General features: G+C 37.1%; 1 protein-coding gene across 4 annotated transcripts; it reads left to right on the forward strand.

Moving 5' to 3' along the window:
* The first annotated feature begins 643 nt into the window (after window positions 1–643).
* LOC114289689 (uncharacterized) lies at window positions 644–21,121 on the forward strand. 4 transcript variants are annotated; one of them, XM_028233455.2, is made up of 16 exons: window positions 644–1,072; window positions 1,220–1,304; window positions 5,685–5,760; window positions 7,275–7,411; window positions 9,002–9,054; window positions 9,133–9,214; window positions 9,300–9,427; window positions 9,701–9,871; window positions 9,954–10,325; window positions 11,444–11,491; window positions 11,600–11,640; window positions 12,851–12,941; window positions 13,035–13,233; window positions 13,414–13,548; window positions 19,937–20,653; window positions 20,871–21,121. In XM_028233455.2, exons 1-15 carry the CDS (start codon window positions 904–906, stop codon window positions 20,628–20,630), a joined length of 2,481 nt encoding a protein of 826 aa, XP_028089256.1. In that variant the 5' UTR covers window positions 644–903; the 3' UTR covers window positions 20,631–20,653; window positions 20,871–21,121. The 4 variants fall into 4 exon arrangements, with proteins under 4 accessions (XP_028089256.1, XP_028089255.1, XP_028089254.1 ...); XM_028233454.2 differs by having other exon boundaries at window positions 653–1,072; window positions 8,999–9,054; XM_028233453.2 differs by having other exon boundaries at window positions 655–1,072; window positions 8,984–9,054.
* The last annotated feature ends 269 nt before the right edge of the window (window positions 21,122–21,390 follow it).

A 21,390-nucleotide genomic window follows, 5' to 3' on the forward strand; every position in this document is an offset into this window, starting at 1 on the left:
CCTTAAACTAATATCTTCGTGACCCTGGCATATAGTTTCATCCTCTTTGCAGAGCCTTCATGCATCTCATATATATTACCCTGCAATCCCCACGCACAACGTAATTTTCCTCAAATTCATCATGATCATCAGTTTCTGCATCTTGATCACCCTCATCAAGATCATCTTGTAGGTGTTTGTTCTCATGATCATCTATACCTTTGAGAGCCAACCGTAGAGAATGCTTCAATTCAGGATCATGGCGATCAAGATGTGTGTACAATATATGAGTTAAGGGTATGATTGGCATAATTGATGTGTAGAATGAAAATAAAAAATAACAATCAAACTGTTACGTATGCATTGAGAAAAAATATATACTAAAGTAACTATGTGTGTGAAAATAGAATTTGCCATGAGATACTCAACCAATATTTTGGAGTGTATTTAGAGCTATCCTAATAGAAAGGTAATAACGAAAAGGATAAAACACACTTTAGTCCTTAAATTACCAATTTTTTTACATCAATTTCTAATTTGAGATGGTAAAACGAAAAGCCGTAATAGTTGAGAGGGGTAGGGGATAATTTGGCCCCTACGAAAACGACAGCACATGCACGCTGTGAACACGTGACTTTACTCTTTCTCTCCTTTGTAACCGCTTCGATTCAACGCTTGGGGGCAATTGAATTCATCTATTTAGGTTTCGGACCATCTTCTTTCTTTCGTCCTCTCTGCAAGGAGTAACTTGTCTTCCCTTCTCAAAAACCCAATTCATACTCCTCTCCTTCCTCACACATCTGAATACAACAATCCTCATCATCATATACCACCAACTACAACAATCCTCCCTCTTTCTCTATCTATATATATATATATATATATGCACATACTTTGAGTGGTGGTCACCAATTTGGCATAGGCATGTCTATCCGATTCAAATTTAGAAGCTCCGTGAACTTCGACTCGGTTGACATCGAAGGTCGTTCTTCGATATCCGTTGGCGACCTCAGGTCTAAGATCGTCCTCCACAAGCACCTCAACATTTGCCAAGACTTTGATCTCGTCTTCTCCGATGCCCTCACCGCCCATGGTCTATTGCATTCTTTATATCTCAATCTGTATCCTAGTTGTGGATTTTGTTTTCTTGTTTATCTACAACACGCTTGTTATCTCAATTTTACTTCAATTTGGCTGCTGCTGGGTTCTAATTTATTTACTTTATTTGGATTGAATTCAGAGTTCCATGACGAGAATTTTCAAATTCCCAGCGGTTCCAGTGTAATCATTAAGAGAGTTCCTGCAGGATCTGTGCCTTCTGCTATGTTAGTTCCTTGTTTTTATTTTTTTATTTAATTTATTTTAAGCAAATCTTTAATTTCCATACAAGGAATAGCTGGTAATACAATTGTTTTATGACTTTGTCAAGTAAGAATCTTGGAAACTACGAAAATGTGCTTTGATTGAAAACTTCATCAGTTAATAATAATGCACTGTCAGCTGATGTGCGCTCGACTTGAAGTAGAGCAGTCCTGATCTGTTGATGTAGTTAATGGATCTTTTGATGTAGTTAATTGACTGCCATCATGGTTCATGCACAAACATTCCTAATATTCTTAGAACCTGATTCTGCACGTTAGGGAATTCACCCGAAGATTTTTGTTGTACGTTTCTTTTGCATTCAAATACGTGGTGTAAGTGTCTTAGCACAAGAAACACATGCATTGATTCAAGCGTAACAAATATTGCTTTCCTTCGATATCTTTCTTGTCGCTTTATACCATGCATATGTGACGGGACAAATACAAAGATTGAGAGGCCCTGGATGCTGCCTTGGTGTATAGTTCCCATGAGTCTTTTTCTTTGAGGGCCAAAAAATTGCATGAATTGTAATAAATATAAGTTACAACCTATGTTACACGGACTTAGGCATGAGTAACGGGTGTGGTTATATATCCAAGCATCATACTTTTGTAAATTTAAATCTTTGGATCTTGGGATATATATTCAAAATTAGGTATGGGTACGAGGACGCTTCATATACACATATGTATTGCATATTATATAATATTCTCGGATGAGATGTTGTAAATTATGTAGAAATATATTAGAAATTAAACAGGATTAAGAAAAAATATGAAATTTCTAGATTTAATTCATGTGAGTGGCTAAAAATGTTGTTTTACTAGCAAATATGAGTTTTTTCTTTTTTATATATTGTAACTAATTAAAAGATCCGAGTGTCTAAATTGAGTACAAGTGTCGGACACATATTCCACATCTTTGCTCATGTCATATCCGGTGGACATAGGTACTCTAGGGGAAATAGAAGAGCCTAGGTAACACATTTACAACAATTTCTAATGCTATTATTCACTCATTAGGATGTGATGATACCTATGTTACACAGACTCGGGAGCGAGTGCGTATCTAGGGTCGGGCATTTTAAAATTAAAAATTGAGGATACGTGGATATGTATCCAAATTTGAATACGGGTATACGTGAAATAGTTTTTTTTTAAAATATTTATTATATGAAGATGAATTAAAAAAAACTAAGGAATAACAGATTTTGTTAAAAAAAAATAACAAATAACAAATAAAATATAAATAATAAATAAAAATTATATAAATTATTTTAGATATAAAATAAATTGTATTATATATGATAAAATAAGTTATTTTTATTTTAGATATAAAAATTATATTATTTATGATATATTATATTATTTAATTTTTTTTATGAGTGAATATATTATATAATATAAATGTAACCAAAAGGATAGGAAAAGAGAACAGAGAGATGACACAAAAAGAAGAAGAGAGAAGTCAAAGATGAGAAAAGAGAACAGAGAGAAGAGAAGACACAAAAAGAAGAAGAGAGAGAGAGAGTAGAGGGAGATCGAGAGAGGAGAGGGAGATTGAGATCGAGAGACAAGAGGAGAGGAGGAGAGGGATAAGAGACGAGAGAGAAGACAGAGAAGTAGATCGCGCGAAAGTCGAAGCTGTTGAAGCCAGCGACTAGAGGGATCGAAGTTGGCGACCAATGTCTTCGTCCTTTCGAACGGCGACTAGGCTCTTTCTTGCTCTCTCGTCTTTCATTTCTTTTGCCGCCGTTTGCAAAGAGCCTTGTCTGAGAGAGAAAAGGAGAATCCGACACAGATCCTACACCCGCACCCGTGTCTTGTTGTGTCGTGTCGACAAGGGTACTTTGCCCCAAAGTGCCGAGCCCATGTAGCATAGGATGATACCCCTTTTTCTCCTTGTAAGAGGATGTGTGCTTCTATTTAATAATTTGCGTGCATATATATATAGTTTTTTGGGGAGGACCCCGGGTGGAGAGGGGGGGGATTCTGTGGTGTTGATAGACAAAGGTCAATTTGAAACATTGAGACGTGCTCAAAAAATAAAAAAATGTTGCAAGTGTCCCCCATAAGCTATAATAAATGGGGCCTTAGTTGAGTCATTCTTAATTAATCTCTAGTATCATGTCTTTAGTAATTTTACATATTATGCATGGTTTTAAGTTGTGGAATGGGTTGGTTTAACGGTCATGGTTGCGTGTAATGGATATTGGAGCATCAGCCAATGTGTAATGGGAATAAGAAAAATGTGTGCCAAAAGGTGTTTCATAATTTATTCTTGAATTTCTATTGCAACATTAGGACATGGTAGAACTTGCTTTTAAAACGAGCCAAGTGTTGTTTTAATCTTGTGATTCCACTCGTAATCAATCACTCACATAACCTGCAATATATTTTATGCCTATTATCTGGCATGAGATATGCGAATCGCCATCTAATATCATCACCAGGTGTTTTCCCCGATTTCCCACGTGGCATTGTGATTATTAGTCAGTCACTCTACTGCAATTGCATTCACAAGAAAAGTATTCATTAATTAACACTCAAACACCCACTCCACTATCCTACACGGTTAGAAATAGATCTCATATTACAAGGAAACGCCAAACCAACCATATATTAATTAACCAAAAACAAAATGCTGACCCATATTGTTTGAAATGGTTACCCAACAGTTGAAAATTTCAATCTTGTTACCTTACTTGGAGTGATCAATCTTGTTCAAAATCTTTGAATTGAGCTTGTTTGAGCTATTTTGGCACACCCAAGCTTCGATCTTCTTCCGATCTAGTTTGAAAGTGGCACATGTTGCATGCATAGTGCACACCCGATCTTCGATCTTGTTCGAAAGCTTCGATCTAGCATCAGCTTGCTAGGTATAGGCATGGTTATCAAAATTGCAATCCGAAATTGTTAAAACGATCCAAATTGTTGTAGGATCGGTGTTATAGCAGCACCGAAAGTAAGGTTGTATGGGATCATAAGTAGGATCGTTGGATTTGTGATTTTTTGTTTTATTTTAATACGCATCATCCTGATTTGTATTTTCACCTTCATTTTAATAGAAAGTAGAAAATCTTATGATCCTCAATTTGATTCTATGATTTGATCCACGAGACACTCTCACTGATCTTACGTAAGATTCCGATTTTAACAACCTTGTATGGGTAGATCTAGCTTGAATCTAACTCGGTATTGAAGAAGGCTGTATATTTGCTTTCCCCATGAAGATTCTGAGCCTACATAGTGAATCCTCATCCCAGGTTTTGTTTTCTCGTACTCCCAACAATATCGAATGTTACACGTGAATAACGGCCGCTTCACCACGCTTCGATGTCGTAACGGAAGAGTAGGGTGCCTTAACGGCCGTTTCTTATGTGATATTTTAATGCTGTTGAAAATGAGGGCCTAACATTCCATTATGTGATGGGCGTTTTTTGTTCGATGATATTAGGATCCTTAATTGTGGTGACTGGTTTTATTTTTTTTCCTATTCTTCTAGTTGTCTAGGATATTTCATTTGTTGGAAACTATTAATTGTTAGAAGTTTCTCTTTTTGGGAACTATTTTAGATAGAAGGCTTATCTTAGGTTGTAATCCATGCAGGCCTTTAGAAGTTTTAAAAACTTTTTATTTTGGTGTCATTTGAGTGCTATTGATGATATTCTGATTCATGCAATTTTGGAAAGTTTAATTTGTGGCCATATAAGGATTTTTAACATCAATGAATTGGGCTATTCCACACTAGATCAAATACCATTTCAAAACTAGAGAATTTCGGTCAATTTTGGTGATACCGGTATTCTGTCGGGTACGTCAAAGTCAGGTGAGTCTCTTATGCTTCTTGTTTTCTAACCATGGTCGGCGGCAATGGAAGGATGGTGACGCTTAAGGTGCAACAGTAGTCAGAATGCCCTTCATCAGGTGCGGCTGCTCCTTGTACTACTTCACTGTGTCCTCATTGTCCAGCTTCAACTCTGTGTATCCTATTTTGGCATCTCTGTTTTTATTGAGAGAGAGAGAGAGAGAGAGCAAAAGGGTACGTTTCTGCTATTGGCTTGGCGCTCTCATTATATACTAAAGTATTAGTTTTGTTTACTTGAGTGAATAAATTTCCTTGCAAAATATAGAATTAAATATCTGTGATCATATAGAATGTGAATCCTGTCATATTAACTGGTAATCAAGTAAAATATGGGTGGCTTTTTTTGGTTTCTTTCTATATTTTTTTTATTTATGTATTTATGGTTTGGAATGGAACATCCTAGCAGAGTATCTGACTGCAAGTGGTTTCTATTGTTATCAGTATAATGACTTCTGCATGTAATGACTGTTTTGCAGGGCACCCATCAATTCAGTTGAGAACTTGGGGGCGAAAGACAGCAACCCCGTTAATCCCATTGGATATTTTCCCTTGGTATGTGACACTAAAGTATACACACACACACATATATATTTCATTGAACATATATCCCTTGACAGAGAAGAATGTTGTAGCCAATCCCACTTGAGTGGGACACAAAGCTTGGTTTGGTTACACTTGTATATTTCACCCCATGCTCTTCTAGACAACTAAAAGTCTTAAAAGATTTAGGTTAGCATTGTTGGTAAGAGGAGTCTTCCGGAATGTCCTAATATAGCTATATCCGTTATTACTCCTTTCAAGTTAGAACACTAGTTTTACATTCTTTGATAGTTTTGAGGGGAAAAGCTATGAGGACATAATTTTGGTCACTGTTGCTGGGAGGGGTGGATTAAATATAGACCCAACCTATCTTGGCACTTGGCACTTGGCACGTAAATTTTTAACTAGATAATTACTAAGGAACCTAAGGTTGGGCTAAGATCCGTTTGTGGATTAACCAGAATTTAATAGGCTAATGATGCTTTGAACTCAGAACCTTGGACCTAAACTATACAAACGCCATGTGGGGACCTCAAAATTCAAGGGACAATGGAATCAATCAAGGGACAACAAGTCAGGGCCTACTGTGGAAAAGGCTGCAGAGGACAATTCTAGAAGATTTAATATTAAATTTGAAATATTGGATTTGTTAACATTGCGTTTAAATTTAAACTACGTTCTCATAAATTGGTTTAAATTCAAATCAATGAAGAAATCTGCTAAGCTTCTGTCACGTGGAGCTCTTCTGCACTCTTTAATGAAATCAAATTTATTGTCTGTGCTTTTCTTCAACATGGTGAAAATGGAGTACTATTGATAAAAAGGATTGCAAACCCTTTTATTGTATCGTATGATTTCAATTAAAATTTTTATACTACTTAAATATATTTCCTTTTAAATATTTGTTTTTATGTTAATTTATGTTCTCTATTAATTGGAGATGTCTTTTTTTATTTTTTTATTTTTTTAAAGCAAATAATTAATGATTTGGAGCACCAGATTGGAAATGAGAGCCTACAAACAATCAACATTGTTTAGTTCAACAACTAAACAGTAGATGTTTGTGGACTGAAGTTTCGAAATTCAGTTGCACTTGCGAAATTTGTGTCAACACCCTGGGGATAGGATTTTGGTACAACTTGAGCACCTTTAAATGTAATGTATGAAGCATGAATAAGGATGTAGGATATGAGTATGGCACGATACGGATACATTAGCATGAATTTTTTTAGAAGCAGGATACGGGGCAATATTTTTGTGTATATCATGTATGTATACATATTGTACGGCACCCTTTTAAAAGTATTCATGCTTCATAACATGTAATCTTAAAGGCGGAATGTGGCTTTTGCATTGGACAGGCCTTTCTGGTGTTTTCCTCTGACTTCCTATGACTTATCTTTTTGCTGTTTTATTTCAGGAAAGCCCATGGTCTTTACATGATATCTTGTGACCTTATTAATGTTTCTGCTTGTTATCCTAATTTTTATCTCCTTCTACTTCTTGACTTTTTAAAATTTTAATAGAATGCAGAAACGGACAACTTTGATGACTTTGGAGTTGACTTGTGTCCCATTCCTGAGGCAGCCTTATCTGACTCTGATCTTGAATTTGATAAGAACTACTGTATTAGCAATGAGAAGCCAAAAAATGCCCTCGCCAGGTATGACTCTGCTCTTGTTTTTAATTTATTTATTTATTTTGTTATATATATATATATATATCTGCTGGCTGTGCAGTTGGCTTGCATTTGTAACTTGTTACATATAATAGTATAAGGGTAAGACACTGACACCACTCAGCCATTAGATTCTGTGTTTTACTTATATTTTTCTTTTCCACTTTTTCTGTATTGATTAGGTTCGGTTGTGTTGTTGCATTCCTTGAGTTATATGGATATTCCATAACCAGAGTGTTTTTATTTGTACATCGCACATTGGGAATGGTTTGAGTTATGATTGGGTTAAGAACATACACGTTTTTATACAACAAAATTGTTGGATCATGATTTCTTAGTTGAAATGGATGTAATGAAGTGTGGTTGAGTCGTAATTTTCTTTGCCAAGTATTAGATATGTTTACTAGATACTAATTAAATGTTTGATTCATCTGGCCGATTAAAGTGATTAATTTATAAATATCAAAAGCTCTAAAGACATGATATGAACGAACCTTTCAACCTTCCCATTTCAGTTGGAGACTGTTATCACGTAGAGAAGAAATTTCTTTCCTAAGATGCATATATGATATGTACACAGATATGACACAATACGTGCTTCCTGACTTGACAATTTTCAAAAACATCAAGACACGACCTGTAGGGACACGGCAATAAATTAACATATACAACAATTTTATTTTTTACATTACAAATACTTTTAGGTGCGTCTGGAAATTTATAGATTTGAAATGAAAGGATTCGGACAACAATCATCCAAGGAGTATAACTCAAATTTATACATGTAAAATAACAAAGGTTGAATTTGAGAGCTTTACCATGATAAGTTTCGATTGATTTGAAATAACAATGTAAAATTTGTCACTTGAAATCTTTCATACTTCGAATTATAGTTGTACAAAGGTCATAATGAAATACTTTTTTGCATACTCTAGTCACCACTTGATTGGGACACAAGGCTTAGTTTGGTTTAGGGGAAGAATTTTGAGTTTTGCTTCAGTTGAATCAGCAATCTTTGAAACCTTAAGATCTGTGTGTGTGTGTGTTAGGATTTTGTGTTTTCTCTTCTCATATGAAGCATTTATGATTCAAAGTGGCTTGTTGATCAGTAATGTATCATACCACATGAGAACTACTTTCATAAAAATGCATTGCATGTTCTCCAGCTTGGTAGTGCTTTTTCGGTTTCCTTTAACATCATCGTGTATGCATGAAATTAAGCTGTGAGTGTTCTGCAATATTTGTAATGTTTTTAAAGAATTAAATCATATTAAAACTGAGGGGAGAAATAAAGGTATACTGTTCTCATGCAAAAATGTAAGTGTGCTGCTTCTTTCCATGATTTATAAACTGTTCTTATGCAGAAATAGTAAGTGTGCTGCTGCTTTCCAGGATTTAAAATTTTCATATCTGCTAGAGCCTATTTTTACAGTCTTAGCTTCAATGCTTGTTCTAGTTCATACAAAACTGAAGTTTTTGGTGGATTTGAATTGTTGCATTTGTTTGAATTAGATATTTGTTTTCATGACTTATCATATTTTGTTATTACTTCGGAAGCTTTTTGTTGTGCAGCAGGGTAGGTTGTCAAGTGTTTGAAGCAAGTGACCTTAGTGAGGCTATTCCTAGAGGTTGATACTGTTGCCTTGTATATTTATTGCTTGTGTATTGTACACTTTTAGACTTAACATGCTCCAATATAATGTCAGGTCCTAATCATAATGTCACAGAAAGAAATACTTCACAGACAAAAGTGGAACTGAATGGCGAAGAACCCATGAAACTGGAAAAGTAATATTTTTTATGCATTTCTGTTCATTCCTCTTATGTTTTTCGGCTTCAGAGATCTGATATTTTGTCACCATGGAAATCAAAGGATGGTTGCCAATTGTCCAGCCGTGCAAAATGATGATTTTCCATCAGAACTGAAATGCTCTCTCTGCAACACATTTTTCAAGGAGGCTGTAATGATACCATGCTGTCAGCATAGTTTTTGTGAAAAATGTAAGCTCCGCAAGTCATAGTAAGCTAGATTGAACATATACACATTGTCATTTTCTTAACCTTAAGAACATGTTTATGACCTTGAACTTGCAGGCATCCAATGATATCTTTGTTTGAATGATGACTCTAACAACAGTGAACACTTAAAAATGTTGAAAATAGTACTGAACTTGATCTTTCTGCAAGCACTAATTTTTTGTTTGGAAAGCATGAGAGAGGACAGTGATTGTATCTTTTATGAGCAGCTGAAATCTTGTCTATGGTTTGGTGCAGGTATCCGCGCAGTCATACAGGAGAAGGCAAAGTGTCCCAAATGTTATTCTAGCAAATGTAAGGTTGAAGATTTGTTACCGAATTTATCTCTTAGGCAAGCAATAGAGCATTTCCTCGAGTCTCAAATTCTTATGAGTGATGCAGACAATGCTTTGCATAAATATGCCCCAGGTGTGTAAATTAATATTAAGATGCTTGAAAGAAATAAAGAAAAACACTGAAGGTTTATAACTTTTAAAAAATTCAAACACAGATGGTGAATCTGGAATTCAAGCAAAAGATTTTTCTTGTGCTGTGACTATCCTTCAAAGGGAGCCAAACATGCCACTTTCTCCCTCTGCAACAGAAAAAGGCTCCAATCAAATTATGACAGAATCTGTTTATGAGTCGCGGATAAAAAAGAACGTGTCATTAGGGGGCTCTGGTTCTCATACCAGTAACTTGGGTTCGAGTAAAGCTTTGAAATCAGCTCCTTTATCACACAAGTTGAAACAAACAGATGGAGAAAGAGTTGGATATGCTCATCATGAGGTTTTTCGAAGTGGAGACGATTCGGAGGCTTGTCCTGATTTTCAAGGGGAAAGTCAGCCCCACAATTTTCCTCAAAGTCATGTGCACGAGGAAGGTACTGGCTCATGAACTTGGCTTGATCTTTGCAACACTGCAATTTTATGACTATGATTTGTTTATTGTTAAATAATGTTTCCAACCTATGAGGTGTGGACACGGACACATGACATGACACTAAAGTGTGGGAAAAAAAAAATAATTCAAAAAATATGGGGCATGACACGTGGGGACACACACAAAATATATGATTTTATATATTTATTATATGTTGGATATAAGCATAATATTATATGTCATGTATATAATGCTTAATTTAAAGATAATAACAAAATGCAATGCAACACTATTTTCTAAAGTTCAAACTCTGAAGGAGGAGAATAGTTATAGATTTAAATTGTTGTTTTTTTTTAATCATTGGATTCTAATTATTTTATTCAAACTTGTAATGTATTTCATGTGTTTGACCGATAGGCACCTGTGTTTCCCAAGTCTCTGAAGTGTATCTGAATCTAGAACTTTTTTTATTTTTATTTTCACTAAGAGGATATGGTTGGATGTGTGTCCAACAGGTTTTGAGAAGTGCCCGATGAGTGTTGTGTTGATGTTCGACACGACACGACATGACACCTTCTTAAAAGTGTTTGTGTTTCATAGGTTTCAACTGTTAATGCTATTCAGCTTACTCAACTAGAATTCAAATACTTTATGCATGATTGTATGTATGCAGTCTTTGTTACAATTATTTTTCCTTAGTTTGAAACTCAGATGTGCTTTATAGATTTAAATTGTTTTTCTTGTCATTGGATTCTAATTATCTTATTCAAACTTGTAACGTGTTTCATGTGTTTGAGCAATAGACACCTGTGTCTCCCAAGTCTCTGAAGTGTATTTGAATCTAGATTTTTATTTTTTATTTTTTATTTTAAATAATAGGATATGGTTGGATGTGTGTCCAACAGGTTTTGAGAAGTGCCCGATGAGTGTTGTGTTGGTGTTCGACACAACACCTTAAAAGTGTTTGTGTTTCATAGGTTTCAATTGTTAATGCTATTCAGCTTACTCAACTAGAATTCAAATACTTTATGCATGATTGTATTCATGTAGTCTTTGTTACAATTATTTTTCCTTAGTTTGAAACTCAGATGTGCTTGTTTCTTGGTTTTGTCACTGCAGTTGATTTTACCATCAACAAAAAGAGGGGATTGTGGGTTAACACTGGAGGTAGATTCTACTTTTACAGTTTATTTTGCACAACCTGAACCTCTTGTGGACGGACATAATTTGTGCATCTAAATTTGATCTGTTTTGATGATGACAATGGCTTTTCAGGTGGAGACAGGAATTTTATGGCTACTGGTAGACACAAAAAGGTAAGCATTTGAGGAATGGTTTTTCTGTTCTTATAATTAACTAGTAATTATGCCACCTTTTATTAAAAGGGAAGATATTAAATCAGTGGTAAACAGGGCAAATATTATCAAGTCGGTGGGACATTTTTTTGAAATTTCAGAAAATATGAGGTGGTTTGAAATTTTAGGAAATAGAATATAGGTGAAAATAATAGCAAAAGACATGAATCTTATTTTTTGGGTCAAATTGCTCTTTTCCCAAACCAGATGTCCACATCCACCACCACAAGCCATGCCACTGCGGCCATCGCCAATGGCCACCAGCCAAGGCCACTACTGATACCCCCATCGTCACCCATAACAACCATCCATGACAGCTCCCACCCCTTTTCTTCTCTCCCTCCCTCTCAAGAACCATGGCAGCCCCCTACCCCTAGGCCATCACCTCTAGCGATGGCCTCCACCGTCATGACCCAGATCCAACCTCCAACACTAATCTGCTCCACTATCCACTAGCTGCTTTCATCCCTCTTTCTGTCTCTTCCATCCATCCACCATTAGAGAATGACAAAAAGGGTTGGGGAAAGTTGGGTATGGTTATGGTTTTTGAAGGGGGTGGGCATGAGGTTTGTGTGAGGGGCTGGGGTAGCTGCTGAAGAGATGGTGCAAGGTTGGGATGGTGATGGAGGGAGAAGGGGTGGCAGGTAGCTTGGATCGGGGTTGGGGAGGACGAGAGGGGTTTACTTGCACAGGTGCAAGTGAAAACAATGCCCCTGTGGAAGTGTAACACTGTCCAGTGCAAATAAGAACTTTGCTTGGTGCTAGTGAGAACTGTGTGGGATTGGCACAGTTATTATGTGTTGTGCTATACACAGTTTCATTTGTGCTGAACAGTGTTAAACTAGCATTGCATCAGGGCACAAATTCGACTTGCACTGTGACAATGATGTTTTCTGAGAGGGGCAGTTTGGTTTTCACTTGTAGTTCGCTAAAGTTATGGTTTTGGTGAGATGGGTGGACTGATTTAGCTTTTGACAGAGGTGGTGATGGGGGGTGGGTGAGTGGTGATGTGTTGGTGGTGGCCATGGCTTGCACTGGCCCACTGATGATGGCAGCAGTGGGATGGCCTTGGATGGTAACAGTGGTGGTGGGTGGTTGTATGGTTTACAGATTTTTAACCATTGTCTGTGAGAGAGATTTCTAAATGTGGTCTACATTTGTTGGAGATCAGGGGGATCGTACCTGTTACATGTGTGGTTCTCCAGACCATTTCATAAGAGACTGTCCAGCTGCTTCCAGCCCATACCCTATGCTTCAAACAGGTAAAGATTGTGTATGCCTTGTCTGCTTTTGCATGTATATGCATTGACATTGTGAAAGACTTGTCTGGGGTCTTATTATTGTTGGAATTTCAGGAAATTCTATGTTTCCAGGAGCTATGTCAGGTTATGCTTCACCTTTTTGGAATAGCAATCCATTACCCCCCATCAGGCCCTTCACTAATATGTATGGCAATTCTGGGATGATGCCTTTCAATTCTGGAATGGTCCCTTCTTCACCTTTTGCAGTTCCTCCATATATGCCATCTATGTATGGAGGCTTACCTGTTCCCAGGCAAGTCTGGTGCATAATAAAATATATCTTTTTGTGTGCACATGTATAACTTGCTGCTTCAACAGACTGCTTCTGATTAACATGTTCCTCTATATTGCTTTGTCATATCAAAATATATGTATACATTTGTGGATATTCATGTGTAAATTTTTGACACTGAAAGTGCATGACATCTTACAGTGGATTCATGAGGATGGGAGGTATGTTGGCACCTCAAGTACAAACTGGTTCAGAACGTCCTCTAACCCATTCAGAAAATATGCAGCTTCGAGATTGTGAAAACAGATGGAAGCTTTCAAATGAGAATCTGGGGAGGTAATCTTTAATGATACCAAAAAAATAACAGTGTGGATGGAAAGTGTCAATTCAGTACACACACACCGCGTGGGGATTGGGGTAGAATTCATGTCATTAGTTAAATGGTTTATATGCTTATTTTCTCTTGCACTGGAGAGATTGTCACATGTGATGCGCATGTGACATGGTGCGCACCCATTCACGTGATCAGACCTCTAAAGATAAAGTAGCATGAATATTGGAGTGTGGCGAGGAGTTATAAAAGACGTGGTATATTCAAAATTTGTTGAAATTACTTAAAAAGTGTTGTCCTTTTTATTGCTAGAATAATGACATGGGTAAAATTGACAAATCAAAACATTGGTCCGCCAACCATCCCCAACTATTAGGAAGGGTGCTGCACTTCCTAATATTAATAGATTTGTTATGTTATCTACATCCGACTACATTGTTGAAACTTTGATGCATTTGCTTGATGACACAGGAATGGAGATGTTCTTGTCCAAGATAATTGCTGGAAATTTGTGTTAATGCATATAATAAGATAGTGGCATATGATAGTGGTGTTGGTGGTAGATAGTGGCATGTATAGAATATGATAGTGGTAGATAGTGGTAATATATAATATGTAAGTGGCATATAATGGGTTATAATGATGTTTGTAATATCTCTTATATAAGGAGTGTCATTTGGTCTTGTAAATAAGAAATTTTGAATATAACAGAAATATATTCCTTCTTTCTCATATTTTCGGAGTTCTTCTTCGTCATATTTTCTAAGTTGGTATCAGAGCTACAAAAAACACAGCAGCCCTAAAACCGTCATAGCCATGTCGGAAGTCACGTCCGAAACCACTTCAACCCCTGCCGCTGCCATTCCGGTGAAAATGTCAAACTCTCACTCTGTCCAAATCACCACCATCCGCCTAAATGGTGATAATTTTCTCCGCTGGTCACAATCTGTCCGGATGTATATCCGTGGGCAAGGAAAGATCGGTTACATCACTGGTGACAAGAAGGCTCCTGCTGTTAATGATCCGTTGTTCGACAGTTGGGACGCTGAAAACTCCATGGTTATGACATGGTTGGTCAATTCCATGGAGGAGGATATAAGCTCTAATTACATGTGCTATCCTACTGCACAAGAATTGTGGGATAATGTTAGTCAGATGTATTCTGACCTAGGAAATCAATCTCAAGTTTTTGAATTAACTTTGAAGTTGGGAGAGATTCGTCAAGGAGATGATTCCGTCACCAAATATTTCAATTCGTTGAAAAGGTTGTGGCAGGATCTTGACATCTTCAACACATACGAATGGAAATCGGTTGACGACTGCAACCACCACAAGAAAACTGTGGAAGACAGCCGTATTTACAAGTTTCTTGCCGGCCTCAACATTGAGTTCGATGAAGTGTGAGGAAGAATTATTGGCAGACCTCCTCTCCCATCCATTGGCGAAGTATTTGCCGAAGTCAGAAGGGAAGAGAGCCGAAGGAGCGTCATGCTTAAGAAAAAAGGTACTGGTGAATCAATTGAAATTTCTGCTTTAATTAGCGATGCTGCGGCCAACAAGGCTGCAAATTACCAGCGCAGGTTTGATGATAAGCCACGGGTCTGGTGTGATTTTTGCAACAAGCCTCGCCATACACGCGAAACGTGTTGGAAGATCCATGGCAAACCTGTCAACTGGAAAAGCAGCAAACAAGGAGAGAAGAATCGTGGCTTTCCTACCGCTAATGAAGCCGATTCAGGTCCCTTCAACAAAGAGCAGATTGATCAACTCTTAAAGCTGATAAAATCCAACTCCTCATCCGGTACTCCTAGTGTTTTGTTGGCACAAACAGGTAGAAATCCTAAAGCCTTCTCTTGCCTAAACTTCTCTCCGTGGATCATAGATTCCGGTGCCTCCGATCACATGACTAGTTTTTTCCATTTATTTAGTACCTATTTCCCTTGTTCTGGTCATGACAAAATCAGAATAGCCGATGGTAGTTTTTCACCTATTGCAGGAAAAAGGATTTATTAAACTAACTGAGAAAATTAATCTCAATGCTGTTCTTCACGTCCCCAACTTAGCCTGTAACCTTTTGTCTGTCAGTAAACTATCTAAGGATTCTAATTGTCGTGTTACATTTTTTGAATCCCATTGTGAATTTCAGGACCAGAACTCGGGGATGATGATTGGGCGTGCTAGGATGCTTGAAGGTCTTTACTACTTTGATGAAGTACCTGTTAGTAATAAAAAAGCTCAGAGCTTTAATAGTACTAGTTCAATCTCTGTTCGAGAAAAAATAATGTTATTTCACTATAGGCTAGGACATCCTAGTTTTCTTTATCTGAAACATTTATTTCCAGAATTATTTAAAGGGATTGATTGTTCTTCTTTTCATTGTGAAAGTTGCATTTTTGCAAAATTTCATCGCTCTATTTATTTCCCAAAACCTTACCAGACTTCCAAACCTTTTTATTTGATTCATAGTGATGTTTGGGGCCCTTCTAAAATCACTACTCTTTCTGGTAAAAGATGGTTTGTTACATTTATTGATGACCATACCCGCTTATGTTGGATTTATTTGATGAATAAAAAATCTGACGTGAAAAATTTATTCACAAATTTTTACAATATGATTGAAAACCAATTTCAAACCAAAATTGGTATTTTACATTCTGATAATGGAACAGAATATTTCAATGAGCAGTTGGGTGAGTTTTTGGAAAAAAAAGGGATTTTTCATCAATCTACATGTCGGGATACCCCTCAACAAAATGGCATTGCAGAACGAAAAAATAAACATCTACTTGAAGTAGCACGTGCTATAATGTTTTACATGCATGTTCCTAAATATTTATGGGGTGAAGCAATTTTAACAGCCTCTTATTTGATAAACAGGATGCCTACAAAGGTGTTAACATACAAAACACCTTTCGATTGTCTCAAAACTTTTTTTCCTGACACGAGGTTGTTTTCTGATTTACCCGCCAAAGTTTTTGGATGTACTGCCTATGTTCATGTTTCTAGTCAATTTCGTTCAAAACTTGACCCCCGTGCTATAAAATGTGTTTTTTGGGTTATTCCTCAAACAAAAAGGGGTATAAGTGTTTCGATCCTCAAACCAAGAAATTTCATGTGAGTATGGATGTGTCATTTGTGGAAACAAAATCCTATTTCCCCAACACTTCTCTTCAGGGGGAGACAAGTGGAGTAGAAGACCGTTTTTGGGATATTTCTATCCCGCTCCCCAATGTCATTTATCCTACACAAAAACCACATCTGTCTGATAATGATCACTTAAGAGAACCAAGTTCTATGGTGCCTAGTCAAGAAGATTCTTGTTTAGGGGGAGAAGTACTACAAAATGATCTAAATCCTGAGCGTCAGGTTTATACTAGGAAGCGATTTCATTTGAGGAATAATGACCCGAATGTCCATCCTAATGACCCGAATGTCCACCCGAGTTCTGGCATCGAAATTTTAGGTAATCCTATTCCTTCTATTTCCGACCTTGATGTTCCTATAGCAATTAGGAAAGGTGTCCGAAATTGCATTAAACATCCTATTGCAAATTACCTCTCCTATCAAAGATTGTCTAAAAACCATAGAGCTTTCACATCTAGGATTTCACACTTGTTTGTTCCAAGGAATATACAGGAAGCATTGGATGATCCGAATTGGAAATTACCAGTCATGGAGGAGATGAATGCTTTAAGGAGAAGTGGTACTTGGGAGATAGTTGATCTACCCAAAGACAAGAAAACAGTTGGGTGTAAATGGGTGTTTACGATAAAATGTAACGCAGATGGAAGCGTTGAGAGATACAAGGCGAGACTGGTGGCTAAAGGCTTCACTCAAACTTATGGGATCGACTATCAGGAGACGTTTGCTCCTGTTGCTAAAATAAATTTCATCTGAGTACTGTTATCTCTTGCAGTAAATTCAGATTGGCCTCTACATCAACTTGACATTAAAAATGCATTTCTCAATGGTGATCTTGAAGAGGAGGTGTTCATGAGCCTACCGCCGGGATTTGAGCAAAGACTTGGAAGCGACAGAGTATGCAGATTGAACAAGTCATTATACGGACTCAAACAATCACCAAGAGCATGGTTTGAACGCTTTGGGAAGGCAGTTATCAGTTGTGGCTTCTCGCAGAGTCAAGCAGATCACACAATATTTTATAAACATTCAAAAAACAGTAAAATTGCAATTTTAATTGTTTATGTTGATGACATCATTTTAACTGGTAATGATGAAGCAGAGTTAGCAGCCCTCAAAGAGAAACTCGCAAAAGAATTTCACATTAAGGATCTGGGAGCCCTCAAGTATTTCCTCGGAATGGAATTTGCAAGATCCAAGGAAGGTATATTCGTTAATCAGAGAAAATATGTTCTTGATCTCCTTGGAGAAACAGGTATGCTTGGTTGTAAGATGGTGGAGACTCCGATTGAGCCTAACTTGAAGTTACAAGCTGCCAAGGCTAAAGAAGTCAAAGAGAGGGAACAATATTAGCGACTTGTCGGGAAATTGATTTACTTGTCTCATACGCGGCCTGATATTGCCTTTGTAGTCAGCATGGTAAGTCAGTTCATGCACTCACCAGGGGCAGAGCACTTTGAGGCCGTTTATAAGATCTTAAGATATTTGAAAGGAACTCCAGGGAGAGGCTTACTGTTCAAGAAACATGGACATCTTCAAGTTGAAGTATACACAGATGCAGACTGGGCAGGAAGTGTTACAGACAGGAGATCAACATCCGGATACTGCTCCTTTGTAGGTGGGAACCGAGTTACATGGCGGAGTAAAAAACAGAATGTGGTAGTTAGAAGTAGTGCAGAAGCAGAGTTCAGAGCTGTTGCCCATGGAATCTGTGAAGTAATGTGGATTAAAAGAATTCTTGAAGAATTAAAGCTTTCTCACCCGACACCTATGAAGGTCTATTGTGACAACAAAGCAGCTATATCTATAGCTCATAATCCAGTTCTACATGATCGCACAAAACATATAGAAGTGGATAAACATTTCATCAAGGAGAAAATCAATGCTGGCATAATCTGTATGACCTACCTTCCAACAGGTGAACAATTAGCTGATGTGCTAACGAAGGGACTACACAAGAAGCAATTTGATAAGCTGACTAGCAAGCTGGCTATGGAAGATATCTTCAAACCAGCTTGAGGGGGAGTGCTGGAAATTTGTGTTAATGCATATAATAAGATAGTGGCATATGATAGTGGTGTTGGTGGTAGATAGTGGCATGTATAGAATATGATAGTGGTGTTGGTGGTAGATAGTGGCATGTATAGAATATGATAGTGGTGTTGGTGGTAGATAGTGGCATGTATATAATATGATAGTGGTAGATAGTGGTAATATATAATATGTAAGTGGCATATAATGGGTTATAATGATGTTTGTAATATCTCCTATATAAGGAGTGTCATTTGGTCTTGTAAAATAAGAAGTTTTGAATATAACAGAAATATATTCCTTCTTCCTCATATTTTCGGAGTTCTTTTTCCTCATATTTTCTAAGTATAATTTGGAAATTTTGGGCCATTCACTTCTTTAATGACATTTGCTTCATTAGTATTTGGAAGCAAGAAGTATGCAATAACTTTGTAGTCTGCAGCATTTGCATTTGTGGGGGAAGCTGGACATGCTTGATGTGGCTAATGATATATATGTATATACATTGTTTTAGTTTAAATTTGTTAAAATATATTTCAAAATAAATTAGATTATCACTTGCTTCTAAATGTCTTTAATTGGAAATAATGGCACCCTATTTTATTTCATTTCGTTTTAGTATTCGATAAGGCAGTTTGCATCTTTTTTCTACTAGCATTATTTATACAAGAGATCTGCGTTTTTTGCCTGAAATTTGCTTTTTTTTTTTTTTTTTTTTTTATAGAGTCCCCTTTTTCATGGTCAATTGCTGGTCCAATCTCATGGACTAGTTATTTCTAACCTCTTTCCAACCCCCCTTCTTCTCTTACTTTTTGAATCATATCTCCTCTCTCTTTATGGGTGCCTGAGAGGGGACAGGAGAGGTGAGTGTTCTTGGACATATTGTGGTTCATGAATTTCATGTGCCTTATTTCTTATGGTGTCTTTGCTTTCATTATATTGGTCTTCAATGATTTAGATGTTGATATTACTGCGAACTTCCTTGTTGCTTTTTTACCTGCCTTGTTTTGTCTTCTTTTCTCTAGCATTATCATGTTCTGAAATGTAAATTATCTGATTTTGAATGTACTCTCTTATGGTTGGTATTGTTACTTGTTTTAAAATACCCCCTCCCCACACTCTGGTGGGGCATTTTGTTGGTTCTGTGCTTCTGTTCATTTTGTTTTATGGAATTTCTATATATGAGCACTCCTGATTTCTAATGAAAGCTACGTTTACCAGACGACAATCTTATGATGATGAAGATGATGGTTACAATAAGCGATATCACTGTAATGTGCCAGAAAGATCACATGAGTTTAAATCTCGTGTAGAGAGGGAAAAGAGTGCAAGCTACTCTGAAGACAGCTTTCCTCGTGTATCACAGAGGAAATATCGGCATGATAAACATGTAGATCATGACAGCCATGCTGTTGATGAAAGACATGAGAAGAATTTATGTTCCACAATTGCTGGAAGAGACCGATCTGATCGGAAGCCATACCATCGAGAGAGATCAAATTCAGGAGTTGAAGATATGCCCAATAGTTCTGACAGGCGGAGTGAAGAGAGGCATAAACATCCTCGTAGAAGCTCCAAACAGCGTGAAAGTAAGGGGAAGTGTGGTAGTGATTCTAGTAGGAGCCATCACCAGACTAAAAAAGAAAGAGATTATGGAGGAAAGAGGGTTGAGTCTGACATTGAACCCAATCGGAAACATCACAGCCACTCAGGCTCTGGTTTAGAACCATGCTCTTCAGTTGATCAGAAAAAGCAATACAAAGACAAAGACCCCAGTCACACATCCAGACATTCTAGGCGCAACACAAAGCCCAGTAGTGACGATATGTGTAATGACAGGTGGCAGATGGCAAGTGGCTCAGAGGAGGACTATGGAGAAGGTTATCGTTACCGCAAGCGGAAAAGAGTTCACTAAAACAAGACATGCATGTTGTTGAGGTAAAGGTGTATATAAGGTGGCATATATTGACTTAGGTGATCCTGGTATGCTTTCATTTTAAGTACTTATTCTGTACCAACTTGGTTCAGTATACATCTACTTTATCATCTTTTATTTACCTAGAAGTGCTGGATATATTAAGATGCACACTACTTTGGACACATGTAGGCTCATTACCATCTAATTTAGAATTCTCTGTTGGCTTTGTTGATACAGATCTATTAGAGTGGTCAGCTTTTGGACAGTTACATCATCATTATCCTTTCTGAAATTTTGCTAACTCTGTTGACATTTTTAACTTGAGGTGTGGACGCTAGCAAAAGTTTTAGCCAGAGGAGATTTGGTTAATTAAAAATAGGATTTGGATGCTTTTTTATGCGCTGCCCAAAGTTCTTTTGGCACGAAGGTATTGAAGCTGATGGAAGGTATGTTCTTTTCAATAATATGTAAATGCTCTCTATCTATCATCCCTTTCTATCTCCAAGGTAATTGGATCCCTTCCCTTGGGAAAAGTTCCTCTTCTTTCTCATCTTGGCTTGGTTGGGTTCAGCCCACTTGCTTGGTTATTTTGGGAGGTATATGTAGTGAGCCCTGATAAGGCAGAAATGAGTCTCATTTGCCTAGGTATAAATTTTGGTCTACAACATAGCTAAGGTCAATGTTTTTGCAATCAGTAAGCAGAGATTCTGGGAATGAATGTTCTGTAAGTCTTTGTTTGTTCATCAGTTCTTTGTTT

Source organism: Camellia sinensis, chromosome 13 (genome assembly GCF_055761805.1).
Source record: "Camellia sinensis isolate YWXY chromosome 13, ASM5576180v1, whole genome shotgun sequence".
In the NCBI taxonomy this organism is placed as follows: Eukaryota; Viridiplantae; Streptophyta; class Magnoliopsida; order Ericales; family Theaceae; genus Camellia; species Camellia sinensis.